We start from the raw sequence: 23199 nt of genomic DNA on the forward strand, positions 1-23199 counted from the left end.
ATCGAAAATTTCGACCGTGTACCTCCTATTATCTCCTGCTCATGTGCTAGCTACATCAGCTAGCTAGCTAGCCACTCATGCATGCAATCTTCAGAAATATTCAGCCAACAATTGCCCAAGCTCGACACATCACTTCAGAGTTGATTTTGCTCAGGTTATCCTTAGAGCAAAGAGTTCATATGAACCCAATATTAGATTATGGCTAGAAGCATATGTGTAATTCTTCTAATTTTCAACCTTTTATGTATTATGAAACTCTGTTGTATGTTTTTTAACAATTATAATAAAAGCACAGTAGGGACTTGCACCCTCGTGTTTTCCTCTAAAAAAATGCATGCATCTGTCAACCCTCACCTGTAACTGACAGAATACAGCAGTAACTAAAGAGTAAAGAATGATGTACCTGGTGTGTGGGTCTCTAGCTGAAAGAGTGCAATATCAGTTTGAACTAATTAAGCCATTTTTTTTAAGTTTCACCAAGTTTTTAGAGAATAGCATCAAAGTTTTTGTATCTCTAAATTAAAAAGCTATGTTTTCTACGAGAAATTGTTTCATGACTAATTTAATTTAACGATGCTTATTTATTCGAGAAATCTAACGATGTTTATTATTACTAGTTTTTTTGTTTTACATATTTGGTCAAACCTGCGTTGGGTTGACTAAGCAAAAAAAAAGCTAGAATAATTGCGCTCTTGCGGGTATCCAAAACAAGCAAAAATTAACCGCACAAAGAATATGTTAAAGTATAAATAGATGCCCTGCATGTTACAGTCTTATCATCTTCCCAGATGGACCAAGACCATGTATATATATGTAAGAGTAAACACTGCAACGTACTGCTAGAGCGCGCGCGCGCACACACACAGCATCAACTATGCTAACTAGCTCACCACCATAATTATTATTAGCATTGTCCGATCGATCCAACAATGCAACAAACTACTACTGCGCTTGATTCACTCACTCACACTGAAACTGAGCCAAGGGTAGTAACTAATTAATCACACACACACACACAAACACACACACACGAGACACGAATTAATAATCCAACAATTAATAACCAACTAAACGACAGATCGACCAACTAGATGATGATGCCTGCATGCGCGAGAGTAGTCTGCTCGCCGCTGCTGCCAGTCACTTTGCCACTAGCCCATGTCGTCGCCGTCGTCCGAGTCGATCCGAGCTAGCAGGGTACGGTGCGTGGTGGTGACTGGCGGCGATCGGCGTTGGGTCACACGGCGACGGCGGGGACGATCTCGATGACCTCTGGCATGGCGCCGTCCGGGTTGGCTGCGGCCATCCTGCGGGTCTCGGCAGCCACGGCGGCGTCCTTGTGCTGCTGCTCCACCACCTCGATCTTGTGCACGCCCACGATGGGGATGGGGCTCACCGACAGGATGGCCACCGTGTTGGGTGCCAGCTCGATCACCTGCCCCTGCACCTGCACCGCGCCCGCGCCGTCGGTGGTCGTCGGCAGCACGGCGTTGTTCTTGGCCGGCCGGGGCTTGCGGTACCAGAAGTAGAGCCCCATCTGGACGCAGCTGAAGAAGAAGCCGCCGACGTTGGGGTACTGAATGGATTGAAAAACATTATTCAGTTAATTCACATCCATCATCATCTGGTGTTTCAGTTCAGTAGTAAGGAAGCTCCAATTGCTAGCTAGTCCTATCCTTACCATGACGAATGGGTCCTTGGTGAAGAGGCCATAGCAGAACCAAGCGACGGCGCTGAGGGTGAGGCAGAAGGAGAGGCTGATGGGCAGGAACTCCACGCTCTTGGTCTTGACAACCTTGACGATGATGCTGAGCGGCGCGACGAAGACGGCCATGGAGAAGGCGAGGCAGACGCTGCCGAGGAACTTGACGCGGTGCGGCTCGCGGACGACGAAGAGCGTGACCACGACGACGAGCGCGAACGCCGCCACATCCAGCAGGAAGAAGTAGGCCAGCGTCCGCAGCTTCTCATTCCGGGGCGCGTACGCCAGGTAGAAGACGATGTAGGCGGCCTCCACGCCGCAGCCGAAGGCGTTGATGGTCAGCAGCGGCCGCGAGTTGGTCTTCACCAGCGCGTAGAAGATCCACAGCACCGAGCTGAAGAGCGCCACCACGTATGGCACCGAGCTGAACCCGCCCGTCGACTTCTTCCGGTACACCTGCAGGAACGTCGCGCTGCATGCAGTTTCGTTCGTTCGTCAGTCTTGGATCGATTCACTCAAAGATCTATCTCGCTCATCATGAAATGAAATCAAGTCTGAAACGACGACGACCCAGCAAGGGAAAGGTTCTACTTACACTGGTGCGAGGAACACCAGGAAGGAGATGATGTTTCCTGCACAAATTAAGGAAGAAGAGAAGGATACGCGTCAGTATGTCATTTTCAGTAAAAGTAGTAGGAGTATATTCTTCATCCACCAATAGGGAAGCGTGATGATTATTAGGGTAAGGAAAGGCTAATATGGCAAAGGCTGCAGGCACACGCCTTCCTCGCTGCCCAACCGATCATAACCATTCCAAACAAGGATAGATATAGAGCACATATAGTACGGATTCTTAGATAGTGCGTCGTTACGTTGTGAGCTGTTTTGCAATTACATTTCGTGATCTAATACCCAAAAATATATGGATCTAGTATTACAAACCCTCAAGAAACAGCATGTATGGATGTATGCATCTGATGCACTCCGCCTATACCATTCTTCAGTGGAATACATCTAGGCGATGCATGCGTGTTCTAGCAACAAATTAACACAAGCCTACTACTACTGATGCACTGCAAGGGTAGTATGACCTGAGCCGTGATCACAGCTAATGAATTGAAGAAAAAGTAGATCAATGAGCCGGGGAGCATCAGGAAGTTAAAGAAGATGTAGTAGTATAAGTGTATTATAACAACAACAAAAGGTGAAACTGATGCTAAAGCTACATATATCCAAGTATTATTTGATCGGTGATGGACAAGGCTGTTGGTTGTCCTGTGTGAGCTGCATGCATGCCTACAACAGGGACAATGAAAGGCCTGTGTGCTCTACAGTGCAATGGCACAAACGACGAAAAGGAAGGATTTGAGAAGGATGGAGAAGGCAGTCGTCATGTCGGAATACAGGTGCACAAAATCTAGCAGAACGTACGACACCAGAATGAATTGAAAACCACAAAAAGGTGATGCATGTAGATAAGAAATAAAAAGGACACATAAAGCATATGCATGTCTCCTCCATATCGCGGCGTCGTCGATCGATAGAGACGTTGTTTACCTGCGATGCCGGAGAGGGTGATGGCCGGGTGAGCCATGGAGAAGAGGCCTCCTGCCATTGCTGACGACGGGGAACAGGAACTGGAGAGAGTTAGCTAGCTAGACGGCGATGCCGAGTTAGCTAGCTAGCGTTGCTAGAGAAGAGAGATCAGAGTCTATATATTTCCTAGTGCGGCTTCCTTCCACGATGGAGAGGAGCTGCTAGCTACTGCTAAGGTGATGCTCGATTAGCTATTGCTCATGTGTGTGGTTTGGACCCCGAGGATGGGCATGGACTTATATAGCCGGCCGCGCTGCGCCTTTTACCGTTTTGGGAGGCTGGCAGCCTTGTTGATTGGTGCTGTCCACACTACAGCAGCAAGTGGCTTCCCCGAGTGCCAGTTGCACTCAGGGAAGCCTTCCCCGAGTACAACACTCGGAGAAGACCCTCCGGCTAATCCTCATTCGGCAAAGGCGTCTTTCTCGAGTGCCGAAAATCGTGCACTCGGGGAAGGTTTTTTCGAGTGCCGTGCTAGCACTCGGGAAAGATTTGACGCCGTTGACCGACGGCCGACACCGTTTTCTTTTTTTTTCTTCCCCGAGTGCAACACTCGGGAAAGATTTTTGAATTTTTTTAAATAATCTTTGCCGAGTGCCGCAGCTCAGGCACTCGGCAAAGAAATTTGTTTTTTTTTTTAAAAATTCTCTTTGCCGAGTGCCGCAGCTCAGGCACTTGGGGAAGCCACCTCTAAAAATTCTTTTTTTTTCCTTTTCCATGTAAACAACAAAGCATATATATATCACAAACCACAAATCAACAACAATATATCACAAACCACATTTATATATCATAAGCGACCAAATTTGTCCGAAATCCACAATATATTACAAACCACACGTTTCAAAAGTACACACTATTCCAAGTTCACAAGTTCAATACATAAAAACGACTCCGCAGGCAGCTCACGGCGACTGTGAGGGTTGGGACGCCTCAGGGTGCGATCCCGACGAGTGTCCAGGTGGGGATGGCCCGACGTGCGATGCCGACGACCCTCCGACATGGTTCGACGCCGCCCCCGATTGATGCTACAAAAAAGAGAAGAGATTGCACGTGAGTCACAAGATAAAAATGTAAGGAGTTTAAAGAAAAGTTGAAAATTTCGGCAGCACCTCCCCTGCACGGGGAGGTTTCCAAAACCTGCAAGAAAAACGTCGGCACGAAGGCCGACAATCATATTTCCGGTACGAAGGCCGACACATCAACAAATCTAGCACGAAGGCCGACACATCAACAAATCCGACACGAAGGCCATCACTAGGTTTGACACTAAGCATGAGCAAAGAAAGTAAAACATCCATACTCATACTCACTGGAGTAGACTCTCGACGATGTGGTAGTGGTGGTGGTGCAAGCAGCTGTGCTGGGATCTCCCAACCTTGTTGCTGCCCAATTTGTTGCACGAACTTGAGCAAACCTTCTTGCTGGGCCTCCAAAGCTTGTATTCTCTGACGCTCGGCCTCCCGCTCGGCCCGCTTAGCCTTCTGCTCAGCCAGCTAGGCCCGAAGTTGCTGCACCTCGGCCTACAACATTTGACCCCAATGTTTCAATAATTGAGAGCTAAGGAACGTAAAAGTCAAAGAACGGCGAATGAAATTGGAATACTTACCTGGAGTGCCGCCACCGCTGTCGGCCGTTGGCTTATGGGCACACTAGAGCTCGTGCTCGCTGCTCGTAGGCAATTGAGAGGAGGAGTAGAGCCTATGTCGAGGATGCTGTCGCCAATGTAGAACCGCCCATGCTTCTTGCCTTGCCCAATCCTCATCACTCGCTCAGGATCAAGGCGCTCCTCGGTCCTCGGATCGTAGTCCGGCCCATGGACTAACCTTGACGCCTCCGTGTACGAACTGAGGCGGGTGTGGACGCTGGAGTTGGTGTATGCCTCTAGGCCCACATCCGGGTTGTACTCGATGTTGGACTTTGCTGGGCCCATGTGGGCCAGAGCATACGCCATGAGTTGGCCAATTGGCTGGCCACCGTGCGCCGCCTCCTGCGAGAAAGACAACAACATGTGGTTAGGAATCATGCAGAATTGAGCGCGGCTAGATTAGACAAATGGTGGAGACTTACATATGCCTTTTTGTATTTGCTGAGGCTGGCGCTGCCCTGATGGTGAGGTACACCTAGCATCATCATACGGTGCTCGCTTTTCTCTTGGTGCGCCTTCTACCAGTCCGTGTCCAACCATTTGTCCACTATAGCAGCCCAGCAATCGGGAAAGGTGGCGCACCAGCTCAGAATCATCTACAAGCCATTAGAAGATCAAATTAGGCATAGTTAATCTGAAAAGAGATCAATAGGAGATGTTTTCTATTTACCTGTAGGTACTGCTCCCTTGTCAGAATCTCTGTCTCTCTTCTTGCCTAAGTTCTGTTGATTCTTCTATTACGGTAGGTGGCATTGTAGTCAATGTGCGCCTGGAGGCGGGACTTGTGATACAAGTCCGAGACACGCCTTTTACAGGAAGCGTAAGCCACTTGATACGCCCTTTCCTCCCGTCCTGGCTGGCATCTGAAGAAGTCCTGCATAAAGACACGAGGTATCCATTATTTTATTTCAAGAATGTCAAATGAATGCAATGAATTGAGGGCCGTAGAGCGAGAAAGGCTTACCCACAACTCCGTAATCACCTGATCCACCAAGTTTGTGTGCCCATCAGCAGGGAAGAGGGCATACTGGTCGAACGAGGGTATCTCTGGGTCCTCATCCTCCGACGTCCACACCAGGCCAGGGAAGTGTTCCCTACACAGAAGTCCTAGGATCCCATTGACATTGCGAGCCTTGACCCCCTCCTCCACAAGCATCCAGTTCCTGCACAAGTGGTTAACAATAGTTATTATTAGCTCTTATTATGATTTTTCAACATATCAAATGAAGAACATATGAAGTTACTTACCTATCCCCCTCGGGTGCAATCAGTGGGCGGCGGTCAACAGGAATCGGTCGCTTCGAGAGCTGGCTGGGACCTCGCTTATAGGGTTTTGAGGCTGTAGAGGAAGTCGAACCCCCTCCACGGACATGTCTGGAACCCCCTCCTCGAACGCGTGCGGAACGGCGTCGTCGTACATCTACGGAACGGTGTCCTCGCCCACCGTGGGCAGACGGACGTCGTCGTCCCTAGAAGAGCGCAAGGAGCCACGCTCGTGGTCAGTCAATGGCTCCTGCCTAGGCCTGCCCCTCGGCCCGCTCTGCCTCTGCGATGTCTCCGTCTCCTCAGCCGCTGACGTGCCCCTCGGTCTCGAGTAAGTCGAGTGATAGCTCCTCCTAGTGGGCCCATCACCTGCAATTAAAAAGAATAAACCAGTATTAGTCTAGATAAACGAGAAGTACTTAGCAAGGGATGCAAAATAAAGAAAATGTAATTACAAAATAACATAGTATTACATGTATTTCTAATATTCTTCATGATCGGGATTATCTGGACGATAGGTATCATCATCACTATCAAGAGCCACGAAATCATCAAAAGCCTCATCCTCATCGCTTTCATTGCCTAGTTGTAGTCCGTCAAGCATTTTCAAGTCTCTTGGATCATGCACCTCATCTGCAGCTTCCTCGTCAACAACCCATTCCTTGTCTACTTCCATTTCAATCTCTCCAGTTAAGTCTATCTCAAGCATCCCTGGTAGCCCCTCGTCTTGTTGATAGAACTCCCCGTCATGTGTGGGTGGGTTCAAGTTGTAATCATCATCGTTTGGGCGAGGTAATTTACCATGTGGTGATACCTTGTGCACAATATACCAACCCTAAAGACGTGGGTCGGTTTTGCAAGCATATGGACAATAATAAACTTGCCTAGCTTGTTGAACCATAATATAGACATCATCTCCTTCATAGAAGGAATCCTGTCTAGTTTCGACTATCCCAAGTTTAGGGGACTTACTCTGTACTACGGTTTAAACCATTGGCATTTGAATACGACAGGCTTAGGTGCTTTTTCACCATGGTATTTGAGCTCGTATATTTCTTCAACTGTGCCATAATAGTCCTCCTAATCAGCGTCGGGCGTAACTACTCCAGGCGTAAATACTCCGGTATTTGTGGTCCTTGCATTGGGCCGACTCTTCTCATAGCCTGTTGTGTGAAAGCGATATCCATTCACGTCATAAGCGTTAAATGACGAGACCTTATAGTCAAAGCCCTTGGCCACTTGTCGTAATTCAGCACTTATAGACAAATGACTTTGGCACTGCAAGATCAAGCAGGAGAGAAATGAAATTAGGCAACTAGGAACGTCAAACTTAGAACAAGCTAAGTTGGTCAGAAGGTACCTTTCTTTGGAACCATGTAATGAAATCAGGCGAACCATGTTGAGGAAGGGTCTCTCGTTCATGGTCATAAGGTGGCCTTGGATGATGCTAGTATTGATAAAAAAATCTCTACAACGACAAGCAACAAGGTTGTTGGATACAGAAAATTTACGGAGTATGTAACAAGTTCGTTGAGAACTTACCCCTAATACTTGTCGACTTCCTCAAGGTTCGTCAACACGTAGAGCATGATCTTGCGCCGCTCTTCATTGGTCAAGAACTTTTTGGACGCTCCACTTGATCTCCCATGTTGCCCTTTGAATAGGCTAAGGGTCGACTCATTTTCGTCCTCGTTGTAACGAGGGGGTGGATTATGCACACTAGGGAGGTTCTCACTATAGTATGATGTTGTGAAGTTTGACACCTCCTCACGAATGAATGCCTCTGCTATGGAAGCCTCAATCCTGCCTTTGTTTCCACATTTCTGGTGAACAGTCTTTAGACATCTCTCGATTGGATAGCACCAACGGTTCTGCATGGCCCCCCCATTCGTACCTCATTCGGGAGGTGTAAAATCAAATGCTGCATCGATAAGAAAAAGCCAGGTGGAAAGATCTTCTCCAACTTACAGAGCAACTTGGGTGCCATTTTTTCCAACTCCTCAACTACTCTCAGAGATATCTCCTTGGCACAAAGCTGGCGGAAGAAAAAGCTCAACTCTGCCAGCACCTTCCAGACATGCTCAGGGACGTAGCCGCGAACCATCGACGGAAGAAGCCACTCAATCCATATGTGGAAGTCATGACTCTTCATCCCTAAGACTCGGCCAGTATCTGGGTTCACTCCCCTCCTCAGATTCGCTACAAACCCATCAGGGAAACTTAATGTCTGCATCCATTCTATCACTTCCGTCCTATGCTTCTTTTCCAAGGCGTAATCAGCCTTAGGCCTTTTCCATGGTTTGCCGTCTCTTGGAGGCATCATTTGTAGCTTTGGTCTATCGCATAGTGTTGCCATGTCTACTCTGGCCTTAGGGTTGTCCTTTGTCTTGTCAGGAATGTCCATGAGTGTTGCCCAAAGTGCTTCGGCGACATTCTTCTCAGTGTGCATTACATCTATGTTATGTGGAAGGTGAAGGTCATCAAAATAGGGAAGCCTCTCCAATCCCAACTTATGAGTCCACATATGTTCCACACCATAGCCCACAAAGCGATCTTTGTTTGGATTATCTTTCTTTGAATTGCCTTTCTTTCTTTTACCCTTCTTTGGATTATCTTTCTACGTCAGGACCACGAGAGCATCTATCTAAGCATGAACCTAGGCACTAGTCATCTTCTGAGGTGCAGGGTCGGTCACCATGACACCTTTTGTGAAGTTCTTGGTGTCTTCTCTGAATGCATAGTCAAGAGAGAGGAACTGTCGATGCTTGTCGAACGACAAGAACTTGCCACCCTTCTTCAACCAAATAAACTGTAGAGTTGCCTTGCATACCGGGCATGGAAACTTCCCATGGACACACCAGCCGGTGAATATCCCATACGCTAGGAAGTCATGCATGGAGTACTAGTACCAAACATACATTCTGAAGTTCTTCTTTGTAGCTCGGTCATAAGTCCATACGCCTTCATTCCAAGCCTTGATCAATTCATCATAAATAGGCTCCATGTACACACCCATTATGTTTCCCGGGTGTCCAGGAATTATCAACGTCAAGAATATGTTTTGCCGTTGAAGTAGGGCCCTGGGGGGAGATTGAGGGGGATAGCGAACACGGGCCAACAAGTGTATGGGGCTGACATCATTCCATAAGGATTGAACCCATCCGTTGCCAGCGCAACACGTACATTATAGGCCTCTTCATCTTTGCCACGATGGTTGCCATTAAAGCTTTTCCATGCTTCACCATCTGCTAGATGTACCATCTTGTCAGGATTGTATCGAATGTCATTCTTGTGCCATATCATCTATTTCGCAGACTCCTCGGACATGAATAGCCGTTGGAGCCTCGGTATGATCGGAAGGTGTCGTAGGACTTTCATGGGGATGCCCTCATTCTGCTCCTTCTTGCCATCACCTTTGTCTACCTCCACATACCTAGAGGATTTACACTTTGGACAGTACTTTGCATCCTTGTGTTCGTTCCTAAATAGGACGCACCCCTTCGGACAATAATGTATCTGCTCATATGACATCTTCAGTGCCCGAAGGAGTCTCGTTGACTCGTACAAGCTGCTTGGCAGATGATGACCCTCCGGAAGCAGATCCCCAATAATTGCCATCATAGCATCGAAGCAGGCTCGAGTCATGTTGTGCTGGGACTTCAACCCTAGTAGGCACCCAATGGCATCTAGTTGAGAAATCGTTGTCTTCTCATGTAGGAACTTCTGTGCTGAATCCAACATGGCCAAGAACACCTTAGCGCTTGGCTCTAGCTCCTCCTCCTCATCCTCTTGCTCATCCTCCGTAGGTCTTTCAGCGAACGTCGCATCCTCATAGTCACCTAACCATCCTGCTACCCCGCCATCACCATCAAATGCCTCCAAGCCTCGTCTCACGACCTCCTCTCTAGGACGGTAGGCTTCACCATGGTGCACCCACCGGGTATAGTTTGGCATAAATCCATACTTGCAAAGATGCTTCATCATGACTTCCCTTGTTCTTCTTTTCTTGTTTTCACATTCGCTGTAGGGACAAAACGTGTCTCTCGCTTCCTTAGCTGCCTTAAATGCATGGTCCAAGAATTTCTTGGTCTTATCCATCCATTCACGGGTGATTTGAGCCTGACTTGGGCGTCCCGTGTACATCCACTCACGGTTATCCATCCTCTAGCATATACACATAACGGAGTAATATAACCATCAATCGCATCTGCACGGCATGCCTACTGTCTAATAGGTGAGGATAGGTCCTAATCCCACTCGCGGATGCGTAGATAAGGTTAGTTTCCATGCTCTACTCCGATCTGAGATAGAATTTTAGCAGCACCTCCCCGCTGCTCTCCCGATATATGTCCTGGCAGGGAGGGTGTGTATCCGAAGAACAACATGGAGGTGGTGCCGAAACTCTGTCTCGGATCTGAGCAGAACATGGAAACTAACCCATCTACGCATCCGCGGGCTGTCCAAAAAACATGGACAATCCGAAACAGATACGGTCATAGATATGCAAAGATCCACGTACCTCCAACAGTATCTGTTTCGGATAGGAGACCCCTAACTAGGTTACGCGACCTAAGACCATGATACGGATAGAGGGGTTATACCTATGGTGCTGGTGAGGTCAGGCTAGCGGGGCGGAGGCAAGTCGGTGCAGTGGCGACGCGACATGGTGCAGGTAGACCCGCAACATCGACGAAGATGATTGGGTCGCCTAGGTCCCTCCGACGGGTCCTCCTCCTACATAAAAAGATAATACATTAGTGTCAATTGAAAATTTCGGCAGAACCTCCCCTGCACGGGGAGGTTCCCAAAACCTATAGAAAACATAGGCACAGATTAACTATCGATGACGATCCAGTAAAACGTAGATTCATATATAGTACTGAACTTCATCAGCAAAATTGTTTCCTAAAATTGTTTCCTAACATCAGCAAATCACCTAGTCTTTGCGTGCAGTTGGCAGTAGTTCATATATAGTACTGAACTTCATCCATTCCTTGACTAGACGTAGATTCATGAAAAAATTAACAAACCTAAGTGCAGCAAGGCTCTCTCAGTCTCCTACTAGATGTGTAGCTAGATTAACTAAAGACACCACATATCAGCTCAAAGCCTGAAGATGTGAACATAAACACTGCAACAATATAATTCAGCAAAGGAACATTAGGTTACAGGATTTCACACAACCTCTACAAATAATTTCAGATATCACAGGATTTGAATCTAAGTAGATGCCTCTACATAAGAGATCACCATGGAACCAAATGACTAGAAATGACAGGCTTATTACCTGAACCATTCTGATACATGTTATCTACTAAGTTTAAATTTAAGGTCACACATCTGTCTACTAAGTAAAAGCAAATGTGTTTTAATTTAAGATCAATTATCTACCATGATAATACTTTAATAAGGCATACATTGCATAAATTCAACTAACAAATAGTTCTTACTTGATTTACTTCACACAGTAAGGTGACAAAGATGGGCTGTATTGAAAGTATTAAATTGAAGAAGAAGCAGATGTTTCCTCTGCCGAGAACTAGAATAGATATTTCCTATGCTAACCATATTATAAGTAGAAATGCTACACAAACAAACAAAAAAATTTATATGCTTTCAGTTAGTGCTTAGTAGTTCAACCATTGCCGCTTCATTATAGGGTAAATCTAATAGCAAAGCCAAACTGTCTATGGATCAGTCAAAATATATATTGTGATGCCATTGAAAGCACACTACAGCTATCTGTATAAGAATTTACATAGAAGTTACAAAGACAAAACACGAAATATCACCTCAGTTGCCGTCAGTTTATCCAAGCACATGGCTGAAACCTTTCATAACATAATTAAGGTTTGACATAAAAGATAATTGTAATCTAAGCAGTCTTTCTAACGACAATATAAGCACAAGCTAAGCTCAAAAGGGTCAAAATATTATACTATTGACCAAAAGAATCACAACTATGCCTAATTATTCAGTCTAGAAGTGTTGAGCAAGTAGTACAAGTTAATTAGGTACCAACATATAATAATTTTAATAATATTAGTGGAATCTCAAGATATATATGCAGACAACATATAGTATTTTAATAGAGCAGATATATATAGCACCCTTTCATATGATTCCAGGCTGAAATATAAAGAATCACTCAAAGAAATAAAGCTACTTTGTTATCTACTAAATTGTTACGGCTTATAAGAATATAATAATGCACTGGAAATAGATAGCTACTTAAAAGTTATCACCAATAGCTAACTCATGAAAAGGAATGTTTCCTAAAGCTAAATATAGCTTTTAATTATTAATTGCTCTCAAGTTGTGATACGGGGTACAAGCAGCAATAGGAATGTAGAACGCCTCTACTCCTACTATATATATAATAGTCACTGCTATACTATTTTATTATTTTCACTTGAATGCTGAACTGCTACTTGTAGTATTGTGATGTGCATTCTAAACATAAAGCTTGAAGCATGATTTTGCACATTCACAAGATACATGATTTACATCACGGAAAGAACCACTCAACAGCAACTGCTCATGCAGCCATTTCAGCACAAATGTGCAATTCTTCACTTGGTCCATTAAGAAGATTTGGCATGGGTAGCTAATTACCTGGATCATAAACCACTATTACCAGCTACTGATCATTAATTAGTCAAAACTAACATGAAACAAACTCTAAACACACCTAAGCATGTGGACAAGTTTATTTGGACTGAGCCTAATCATCACCTTAAACTTGCTTCCTCTAACACACAACACACATCCCAAATTGTATGCTAGGGGTGGAAACTCTTGCATGTCCGTTTTGTGTGGCGTGAGCTACTTTCGGAAAGTGGCCATTTTATCTAGCGTAGCACCATAACATGCACTCTTATTAAATTGTATGCAGCAGTCACCAAGCATTTTTTTCCCTTCACCACTCCATGCATAACTGATCTGTAATCATGCACATTGGCGCAAGATAAAGCTAATGGAGAACATGGATAGTAGAGCAGGTGGCTGTGGGTAACAATGGCTGGCGGGCTGCAAGGACAGCAACGAGCAAGCTGCCGGGCTGGGAACTATTCCTAGGAACAGAGCAAGAACGACATACGCGACCCTAGCTTTATTGATTTGGCAAATAATAAGACTATGGGTCGCAAAGCAGCACTAGATCAAGACAAAGCAAGTACTAAAAAACTGGGGAACCAAGCCAGATCTGGAGGATAAAGAAATCACCTTTGAAAAGCACCTCGGTCGGGGAAGCAGGGACCACGCGCACGTGCACGGGAGTGAGGACCAGCTAGCAGGACTCCCGTCGTGACCTTGAGGGAAAGCACGCGGTCACGTCGGGGGCCGCTGGGCGCGCGGACATAGCGAGCGTCAGCCGCACGGGCGCTAGCTGCTGATGGGATGGGCCACGGCGCGCAGACCGAGTAGGCGCTGGCAAGCAGCCGAAGCAAGAGCCGACCACATGAATGCAGCACACGGCAGAGTGGAGACAGCCACGGCCGCGCGTCAGGGCCGGCCAGGCTGTCGTTGGCTAGGGGTTGGAGACCGACGCGCGGTCAGCAGGGCGAAGCTGCAACGCGTACTGGGGGCGGGTAAGAGAATCGTGGGCCCCGTGGGTAAGGGAATTCAGGCACGGCCAGATCGATCTGAGCTGAACTGAAAATTTCAGTTGGGGTGGAGAAAAATTCTAGGGAAGGGTCATCTGTACGTACACCGATATTTAACGAGAAATTCCAGCTCTGGAGGACAATAAGTCCAGAGAAGTGTCCTCTGTACACGATCAATAATTAACTAGAATTTCTGGCTCGGGAGACGAATAATTCCAGGTAATGTACTAAGAAGAAGTGAGAAAACAAGTGCCCTGGACAGTAATGACCAACAAGCAAAAGGTGAGGTTAATTCTGTGTACTTATGAATTTTTCTGTATGCTTATGATGATCTCGTCAAACTTATAGTTGTTGTATGTTTATAAATTAATTTGGTTGTATGCTTCTGATATATAGTCTGTGTACTTATATTTTGTAGGGCCTAATTAATTAAAGCACAAACACATAAGTCATAGGACTAGTTCACAGGATATCAACTCAAAAGACAATAGTTCACAATATATGTTCAAATCACAAAAAAGAAACAGCCAAAGAATAATATATGTTCACAAACATAAATAGTTCACAACAGATTTAGGCGAGCACTCATAGTTCACAACATAAATAGATGGTTCACAAACCCAACACAATGATCTGGTCATACATCAGCTAGGACCAACAAAAGCTCTACATTTGACATCAGACTACTTCCAGAAATTAGCAATTGTCATGCATCAGGTAAGCAACATACTGCTTCCTGTAAGATGACATTCGACACCATTCACTACTTCCAAATTTTGCTCATAAGACAACCAATAGCTACACCTACACACACTGCTGCGATAATAACGTAGTCCTTCTTCAAAATCTGTACTTGCACCTTCAACTGCCAAAGATCAGTAACAACACTATCAAGTTTTGCCTTCATTACATCCAAATCATGCTTCAGGTCCAAATTGCGGTCAGTTTTAATTAGGATAGTGTTATACATAAGGATTGAAGCTGAACTAAATGTACCCTTCTGGTGACTCAAGTACTTCGGTTATTTGGTCCCAACTTGTTGGTCTGGACAAAGGTGCTGGTGAGGCAAATGGATCATCTTCCCCGTACAGTGGTGAGTCCGGTGGCGAGTCCGATGTTAGGGCGAAACTTGAATCTCCTGATGAAGAGCCAGGGTGATTGAACTGTGTAACCTGCATGACAATCCAGCATGAGGTAGTTTAATAATTGGATTGTGATACATCTCAAGTATGTGGTTAGGTGCGATGTATAAGATGGTTGTACCATACCTAACTGCAGAAGAGCTAGTTGCTGTCCACCTCCACCGGCTTGTCCACCTCCACCTGCTTGCCCAGAAGTCCCTGCACCATCCTTTGGGAACAGTGTGTATCAGAAAGGCATGTTGATCATAGCTGCAATAAGAGTGAGATTTGTTAGAGCGAACAGTGTAACAGTAATGTTGCAAAGGTTCTGTTGTAACTGCAGTTACCGTTCTAGTTGTGCCTAGATTACCGAGTTGGGGACCCAGTGCATATCCTTCTATGTCCATCCAAATTGGCCACATGTAGAGCACAGTGCCTCTGCGGATGGCTACATTCCATGTAGAAGGTATATCTTCTCGGGATGCATATGTCTTGAAGGTTGCAGTGAGATCCTCCTTATTCAATTTTGGATACAACACAACAACCTTGTTCGCGAAGATCCATACTTAAGGCTTTAGCGACGAGCAAATGTGGTGGCAGTCCGCGAACGGTAACCTTGAGATGTTCCATAACTTCTTCTCCTATTGGAGTTTAGCTGGTGTCAGAGTTGGGGATGGGGGTGGCAGGCCATCGAAGGGTAGTATTGCACAACCATGCTGGGGAGTCCATGGATACGTGACAATCTTTGTGCCCCCAATGTCAATTTCTGGTGTTCTCAAGATTTCAGTGGCTTGCTCTGTTGAACTGCGCCACACCAAGTAATCTGGATCATGTTGTAGAATATTCTCCAAAGCAACATTAACCCCACAGATGTTGACAATTGCATGGTGTATCAGGATGCGATTAATCCAGTCTTGGTTTGCTGTGGTTGGGACCTTGAGAAGTACTGTGCAGCCAAACCATTCATTCGCATCCATGGAGATCTCACTATCATGGAAGATTGTGATGGTGTCCATCCGACAGAAAAACGCCATCACTCTCTCCTCCTGCAAAATAAGGAATAAAAGATTGTCAATTAAGAAACACAACATTATATAAGTTGAAAATTTTAGTAGCACCTCCCCTGTACTGGGAGGGTTCCCAAACCTTCAAGAAAAACGCCGGCACGAAGTCCGACAGCCACATTTCTGGCACAATGGCCCACACATCAACATTTGCGGCACAAAGGCTAGCAACGACATACACGGCACGACAACCGACAACTAGGGAGGGAGGGGGGCTTTACCTTGGGTGGCGGTGGAGTCGGGCGATGCGGAGTCGGGATCACCTTTGTCTCTGGCTAGACATGGGGAAAATAGCGTGGACGACCAGCGGGGCGTGACGCGCGGGCATAGGGGCGTCACGATCGTCGGCCTCTCCTTCTCCCCTCCTATTCTCCCTTCCTCTTCTCCCCTCCTCTCTTCTCCTTCTCCTCTCCTTCTCCTCCTCCTCTTCTCCCCTCGTCCTCCCTTCTCCCTACTCCTCTTCTTCTCCCCTTATCCTCTCTTCTCTCTTCCTCCTCCTCCACCGCTCTGCAGAGCCGGGCCGGTGCGTGTGGGGCTGGCCAGGGAGCGTGGCCGAGGGGCGGTGGCGGTGGCCCCACAGCTGGACGAGGCGGGGCGGCGCATCGGGCGGCACAGGGCCCGACCGGGAGGGGCGGCGCGTCGGAGGTCGGTGGCACGGGGCCTGACCAGGAGGGGCGGGGCCGGGCTCGGGCGGCGCGGGGATGACGACGGCGCTCGGCAGGGCGGGCCAGGCTCGGCCGTGGCGGGGGTCCGGGAGGGGCTGAGGCGGGGGGGGGGGGGCAGGGACCGGTGGCGGCGGCGGTGCGGGCAAGGTGGCCGGGAGCGTGAGAGTGTGAGTGTGGGTGTGAGTGTGTGAGTGTGGGTGTGAGTGTGGCCGGATGAGTAGATGAGCGTTGGCCTTGGACAAGGCCCCAAAACGACCGTTATAATTTCCTCTGCGTGGGGGGTTTCTTTTCGCTCGCTCGCTCCCCTCCCGCCCACCTGCACGTTGCTAGGGTTCACCGTGCGCCGCCGGGGCTTCCCTCGTCTGTCGCCCACGCGCGGCACCAGGCCGCCCACCACCCCACCCACGCCTCCCCTGCCGCTCGCATCGCCGGCGCGCCCCACGTGGCGTCGCAACCAGGCCAAGCCCCCATTCCCCACGCAGCCACGCCGCCCCAGTGCCCCCACCTGATTGGCCGATTGGAGTTCTTTGCTTCAACTCAGAGCAGAGGTGATTAGAAATCAAATCCCTCCCTTTGTAATTTTGCAAGTCAAAGATCATGACATCATCGGTTGCTATCAAGCAATGAGGGATCGAAGAGTTAAAATTTAATTGTAATTTTCTTCTGATATTTTGTAATCTCAATTTGTTATGGAACAAATTTAGTTTGAACTATATGTATCTTTTATCTAAGCTCATCTGAATGTTTTGTATTGTTCATCCAAATATTTTCTTGCCATGGGCATACCTTGCTCTCAATTTCTAGGTCCGCCACTGATTCCATGTCAGTATTGTCTGATCTGTATGTATATGATCTATGTCTTGCTGGCTTGGCTGATCTATAGTGCATTCCTGTGTGATTTGGTTTGGAATCAAAGAATCTGTGAGCACCGATTGTAACTGACTGGCACTATTTCATGAGGTAATTGGTGTTATCCGAAAATCCTCAAGTCAAAATGAAGATATAAATGATTACTTGCCAGCATTTGGTTTTGGTGCCTGACGAGGTCTAGCTTTGGAGGATTTATTTGCTTTAATTTTGACTTTATGTCCTAGCAGATTAGTAATATTTGGGCTCCTAAGTAAACTGCTAACTCCTTGAATGAACCCAGGACTGGTCATAGTCCATTCGATTGACTCAGTAGTATCTCACATCCCACACATAGGGAGCCCTTCTTTTTACATACAAATAAAAGAAGGAAAATTATTAGGAACGACAAATATTAATTAGGAACATGCATCTGAAAGTTTAGCATCAGTGTCTTGGTGAGTTTCAGAATTCAGAGTTCAGTTACTCGGATTTGCACAATATTTCATTACTTGGGATGCTTGATTAGTATATTGACTTTACTTGTATCTTTCTAATTATTCGAAATATTTTTACTTATATAGTAGATGACGATCATGATTTCTGATATGTGTATAAACCAATATACTGAGAAATAATCTTTGATATCAATGTTATCAATTTCGCCACACCTAATTTTTTTTCCTTCCTTCGCCACTGGTCCATGTCCTCCATTAATAGCTTTATCTTGCGCCATATCTCATACTTGTTCTTGCTTTATCTACTGCAGGATGGGTCGCAAGAAGGTGGTTCGCCCTGAAGATGAGTTGGGTAATGGAGATGCTTCTCTGCCTCGCCCCAAGAGAGCGAAGCAGCCCACTGCTAAGCCTCCACGCAACAAGCGCAAGGTGTCAGCAGGACGTGGCAAGAACTCCTTCCGCAAAGCAGCGGATGACTTGTACTTCCCAATGTGGATGTCGAGTTGGTTCCTGTGACTGAGCAATTGTTCACCCATTCGGGCGATCGGCGTTTTATGGATGACGTTCATCCACCTCGGCCTAAGGACTATTTTAGCAACCAAGGAGAGGTCTTTGGCAAAAGGTTTGAATGTCCATCTGAATCTCTAGATGCTGATTTTCGTGATCCTCGCTTTGGGACTATCTTTCAGCTGGACTACTATGATTCAGTGATCCTTTCCAAGAGTCATCCAGTGGTTTTACAGAAGTACATTGATTGGGATCATTGTGTCAAATTGGGTGATCCTGAGATGACTAGAGCTCTTGAAATGTTGGAAAGGCGTAATTTCAAGAATCTCATGACCATGCAGTATCCGTCGAGCAATGAGGTCATTGCACAGTTCTTTGCTACTGTTTGGTATGAGAAGGCCACAGCTGATCATTATGGTTATATGCATTTCTCCATTGAAGGTCAGCCCTATTATGTCTCTTATGCTCGCTTTGGCAAAATTCTTGGATTTGAGTTTGATGACATAGACAAACATCGGCTTAATTGCAACCCTCACCGTGACATTGATCTCTCTTTTGCTTACAATGAGGATGCTATTGCCGATGACTTCTACACCGTCAACAACATGAGAAAGGTTTATCGCTATTTTAATTTGTTGGTCCGGCAAACTTTTGTTCCCAAGATTGGTGGTGCTTCAGTGATTTTATCTTCTATGGGTCCCTTCTTGAAAGCTTTTCAGGAGGGTAATGAGGAGGATTTCAGTGCTTTTGGCTTCATTTATAGGCAGATTCAGTTGACATCTTGGGATCCTAAGAAGTCCTGTACTCATGCTCCCTATATCATGAAGATGATTGAGGTAGTCACTCAGAAGGAGTTCATCAAAGAAGTGAGCCATGAGCCTTACCGACCTATGAGAATTAGTGAGACAACAAAGAGGAGAGGCCGCAAGCCCAGTCAACCTCGGCCTCAGTCTGTGCCTTTGCCTTCCTCTTGTGCCACAGCTGCAGCTTATCCTGAAGACGTCCAAGGTCTTCTCTTGCAGGGTATGCGCTCTGTGTGTGGGATGTCCATGGCCATCTATGAGGCCAACAGAGAGCACCACAGGTTTGTCCAGGAGGAGCTTCACCGCGCTGAGGTCCAGCGCAAGATGATTGCCGAGCACGTAGGTGTGACTTTGTCCCCAGTTTGTCCTCTACCTCTAGCACCTCAGCAGCCCGAATGGTGGAATCCGTTGTTTCAGCAGTCTTTTGTGCAGCCACAACAGACACAATTTGACATCAACGAGCAGCCACAGGCCTCGTCCCATGTTCAGCAGGGTGTTGGTGGCAGCTCGTCCTCTAGATGGGCTTCCGCCACCTATGGTATAGCTGGTCACTTCTTCAGCCCTACCTTCGACGTTCTCTACTCCGCCTCCTATCCTTCTACTTCCGGTGGACAGCAGCCCGGTGAGACCCAGGTGGATGACGGTGTCAACCCTTCTACTTCCGGTGGATAGCAGCCCGCTGAGACCCAGGAGGATGACGGTGTCAACCACGACGAGTGAGGCGCACGTGTTCTTCAATGACATCTTTCTTTTTGGTGCTTGACGCCAGAGGGGGAGAAAATATATGTTTGCCTCATTTATCTATATGCTATTTATGTATGGACCTTGGACTTGTATCATGATCTATATCTCTTGTTGACTTCTATCTATATTTTGGGCTTGTATGACTATATATTGTGATAAACTATGTGTGATTTTTAGTTGGTACTTAATGGTTGTAAGGACATGTTAATGTTAGTTTGCTTATCTAATATCATATCACTTGTGATGGTGTATGCCTTTATTTATTTGTTGTGTGATATTCATGTCATATGCATCACAATTATTTTTGTGACACCTTTGCACACCTAGGAAAGCATGCATGTATATGATTTGTTTCCTAGCACTTTCACTAAAATTGTGCATATATATGTGGCCTTTTATGCCAAATTGTAGATTCAAAACATATATGCATATATTTAGGGGGAGCTTGTCATATCCAAAGTACCAAATTGTGAGCTTTATATGTGTTGTTATCAATCACCAAAAAGAGGGAGTTTGTAAGTGCAACAAATCCTATTTGTGAGTTTTGGTGAATATAATGACAAAGCAATAAAGAGCTAAGGATGTTTCGTGAGATTTTCATTTAATCATCGATGTGAAAAGTCCAAATGAGAAATGGGAACCCTCAATTATTACTTCAAAGCTAGTAAGTCATGCTTCAACTTGAGATAATTTCATTTTATTTTAACTTCTCTTGATCAGTAATAGGATGCCGTACTGTATAGAGGCCGGAATCAAAATTATATCACTTGCAGGTGTCCTAAGTGCTCAAAAGATCAATTCTATTTTCTCTAGACACCTTCCTAAAATCATCCTTGACTTATATTTTCTGGTCCAAGCTAGCTTAAAAATTCTTCTCAGCCGAAAATTCCTTTTCCTTCAACAAGAATTTTTGAAAGCCTACTCCTTTGAAATTTCTTGCTTAGCCTCCTTAAATTTCCAGAGCACCCCTCTCTGTTGAAGACCGCAAATTAACTAGAATTTTATCCCTCCCAAGCAAGAAATTCAACAAGAATTTTCGAAAGCCTACTTCTTTGAAATTTCTTGCTGAGCCTACTTAAATTTCCAGAGAACCCCTCTCTGTTGAAAACCGCAAATTAACTGGAATTTTATCCCTCCCAAGCAGAAAATTCCAGTGCGGTAGTCTTCCTGGTTCGCTATCTTATATTCATTTTGGCAATGCCCTTCTTCCCGGCCTTCTCACTTGACAAGCGTCATGCTACGGCCTCCTTTACCATTGCCGTGCTGCTACAGAGCCTCTGTTGCTAGCTAGCTGCTCCTACTTAATTTTATCCTCTCTGTGTTTATTTATGATGAAAAACACTGTTGCGTGATAACGACCGAACTAGTTCAACAGTATTTTAATAGAGTTCGTGGCATTATCTCTGCGAGTATATCTACTCAGTTACAGAATATATAACTAATGAACATACAGTATGTTTATGCTAACTCCAACACCAATAATTTATTCCATATATATATAGTTATTAATTACTTAGTTCTAGAATTTTACACCAGAAAGCAACCAACTGCAAGAGTTAAACATATACATCCACATGCTAGCTCCTATCTCTACCAAGTATATATATCAGATTCCATTTGCTCGAATTTCAGCACCAGCAAATTAAGCAGTTGAGGAGCTCACCTGCACAAATAAACAACAAGTTAAGCAGTTTGCTAAATCACCTTGTTCTAAAAAAATCACAGGGCATATTCAAAACTCACATTAGCATTATTTTGTGTGTACTTGCCGTTTTCGGCGTCTTTTTGCCATGGGGCCATCCTCCTTATGATCATCTCTTAGGTATGGTGTTAGTTCGCTCGCCGAAATCTTAGGAAGGATGGAAGTATCGAAAGGAGGGATTTCATTAGATTGATAATTGAACTCTTCCTCCTCCACTTGATTTTCAACTCCGACAACCCGCTTCTTCCCAGGGAGAACCACTCGTCGTCGCTTGTTTCTAGTGTCACACACATACAAGACTTGGAAAACCTGACTTGCGAGTACAAATAGAAGCTAGATCGAGTAATTAAGCACGAGCACACACCCTGTTGCATAGACCGAGATAGAATTAAGCACACGGATTCCATCACGCAGTTGTAATTTGATCATGGTCACACAATCCCAAAAATTAATTACAATGCTATTATTAGCAAATTTGGTCGCTGCTACCTTATCTATCGAGCACACGCCCCAGGCAGGACTGACGCCTATGTGGTAGTTGTCGGTGGACAGACCGTATGCCAAGAAAGGAAGCCCCGGGATTGAGAGCAGAGCTGAGCTGAAGCGGACCAGATTTGGCCAGTCGGTGGCCTCAGCTCCACCCTCAACGGAAGAGTTGATTTGGCTTTATTTTCTTCACATATCACAATGAATTAATTAGCTGAATCACCTGCCATTCATCAACCGGGCCGGGTCAGCTCAGGAGTTCGGACACCTGCAAGTAAACATCGATCGATTCGCTGTCTATACAAGCTATATGTCGTGCTAACTTGACAAATTAATAGAGAGCATGTACAACATGCATGGCATGTGGCAGTAGTGTGCCAATGGAAGTACTTTTATACTCTATTGCTCGCTGATCTGTACATGCTCCAATGTCAAGGATTGTTTAAGGAGTTAATATTAATACCACCAGATCCAAAGTTTAGGTAGGCCCTGCCCATTCGAATCAAGAAACATATTAATACTAAAGATGAAAAGAATAGATCCCGCTGCGTACTGTACTGGGTTAATTAGAAGTCTCAGATCGAGGTCAGGAATATATGTTTGCAATTAACCTCCACTAATAAAAGCCAGCCACATCATCACGATCCATTTCTCGCCACTTTCAAGATCAATGAGAGAGAAACAGAGTGAGTTTTTTTTGAGCTGAGCTTCAGTTTCTGAAAGGGCCAAATAATATAGATATGGCCGGTCAGGTTATTATCAAAAGCAAGAAAAGGTCAGCTAGATGTCTGGGTTTTAGGCATCCGACGTCACAACTTGCTCGAAACCTTCTCAATTTTTTATCATAGCATCTACATGCAATAACATGATGCCCCGACAAGTTTCGTGATTTTGGGACTTTGTTCGGATTTTATATGATTTAAATACACTCTTTCCGCAAGTATCTCGTCATGCTACGTCAACAAGATGCTCGACATTTTATGTGAGTTCCTG

At 45.7% G+C, this 23199-nt stretch overlaps 1 protein-coding gene and 2 pseudogenes across 1 annotated transcript; 1 reads left to right on the forward strand and 2 right to left on the reverse strand.

The window, feature by feature from the left end:
• Window positions 1–740: 740 nt before the first annotated feature.
• Window positions 741–3490, reverse strand: LOC136530436 (bidirectional sugar transporter SWEET11-like). Its single transcript, XM_066523178.1, has 4 exons — window positions 3260–3490; window positions 2298–2334; window positions 1682–2174; window positions 741–1576 (listed from the first exon to the last, which is right to left on the reverse strand). The coding sequence occupies exons 1-4, from the start codon at window positions 3315–3317 to the stop codon at window positions 1238–1240; spliced, it is 927 nt and encodes a 308-aa protein (XP_066379275.1). The 5' UTR covers window positions 3318–3490; the 3' UTR covers window positions 741–1237.
• Window positions 3491–4200: 710 nt separating this feature from the next.
• On the reverse strand, window positions 4201–5431 carry LOC136530435 (uncharacterized; annotated as a pseudogene).
• Window positions 5432–18276: 12845 nt separating this feature from the next.
• LOC136530433 (uncharacterized) lies at window positions 18277–19946 on the forward strand (annotated as a pseudogene).
• Window positions 19947–23199: the final 3253 nt, after the last annotated feature.

This window comes from Miscanthus floridulus, unplaced genomic scaffold (assembly GCF_019320115.1).
Source record: "Miscanthus floridulus cultivar M001 unplaced genomic scaffold, ASM1932011v1 fs_130_1_2, whole genome shotgun sequence".
Lineage (NCBI taxonomy): Eukaryota > Viridiplantae > Streptophyta > Magnoliopsida > Poales > Poaceae > Miscanthus > Miscanthus floridulus.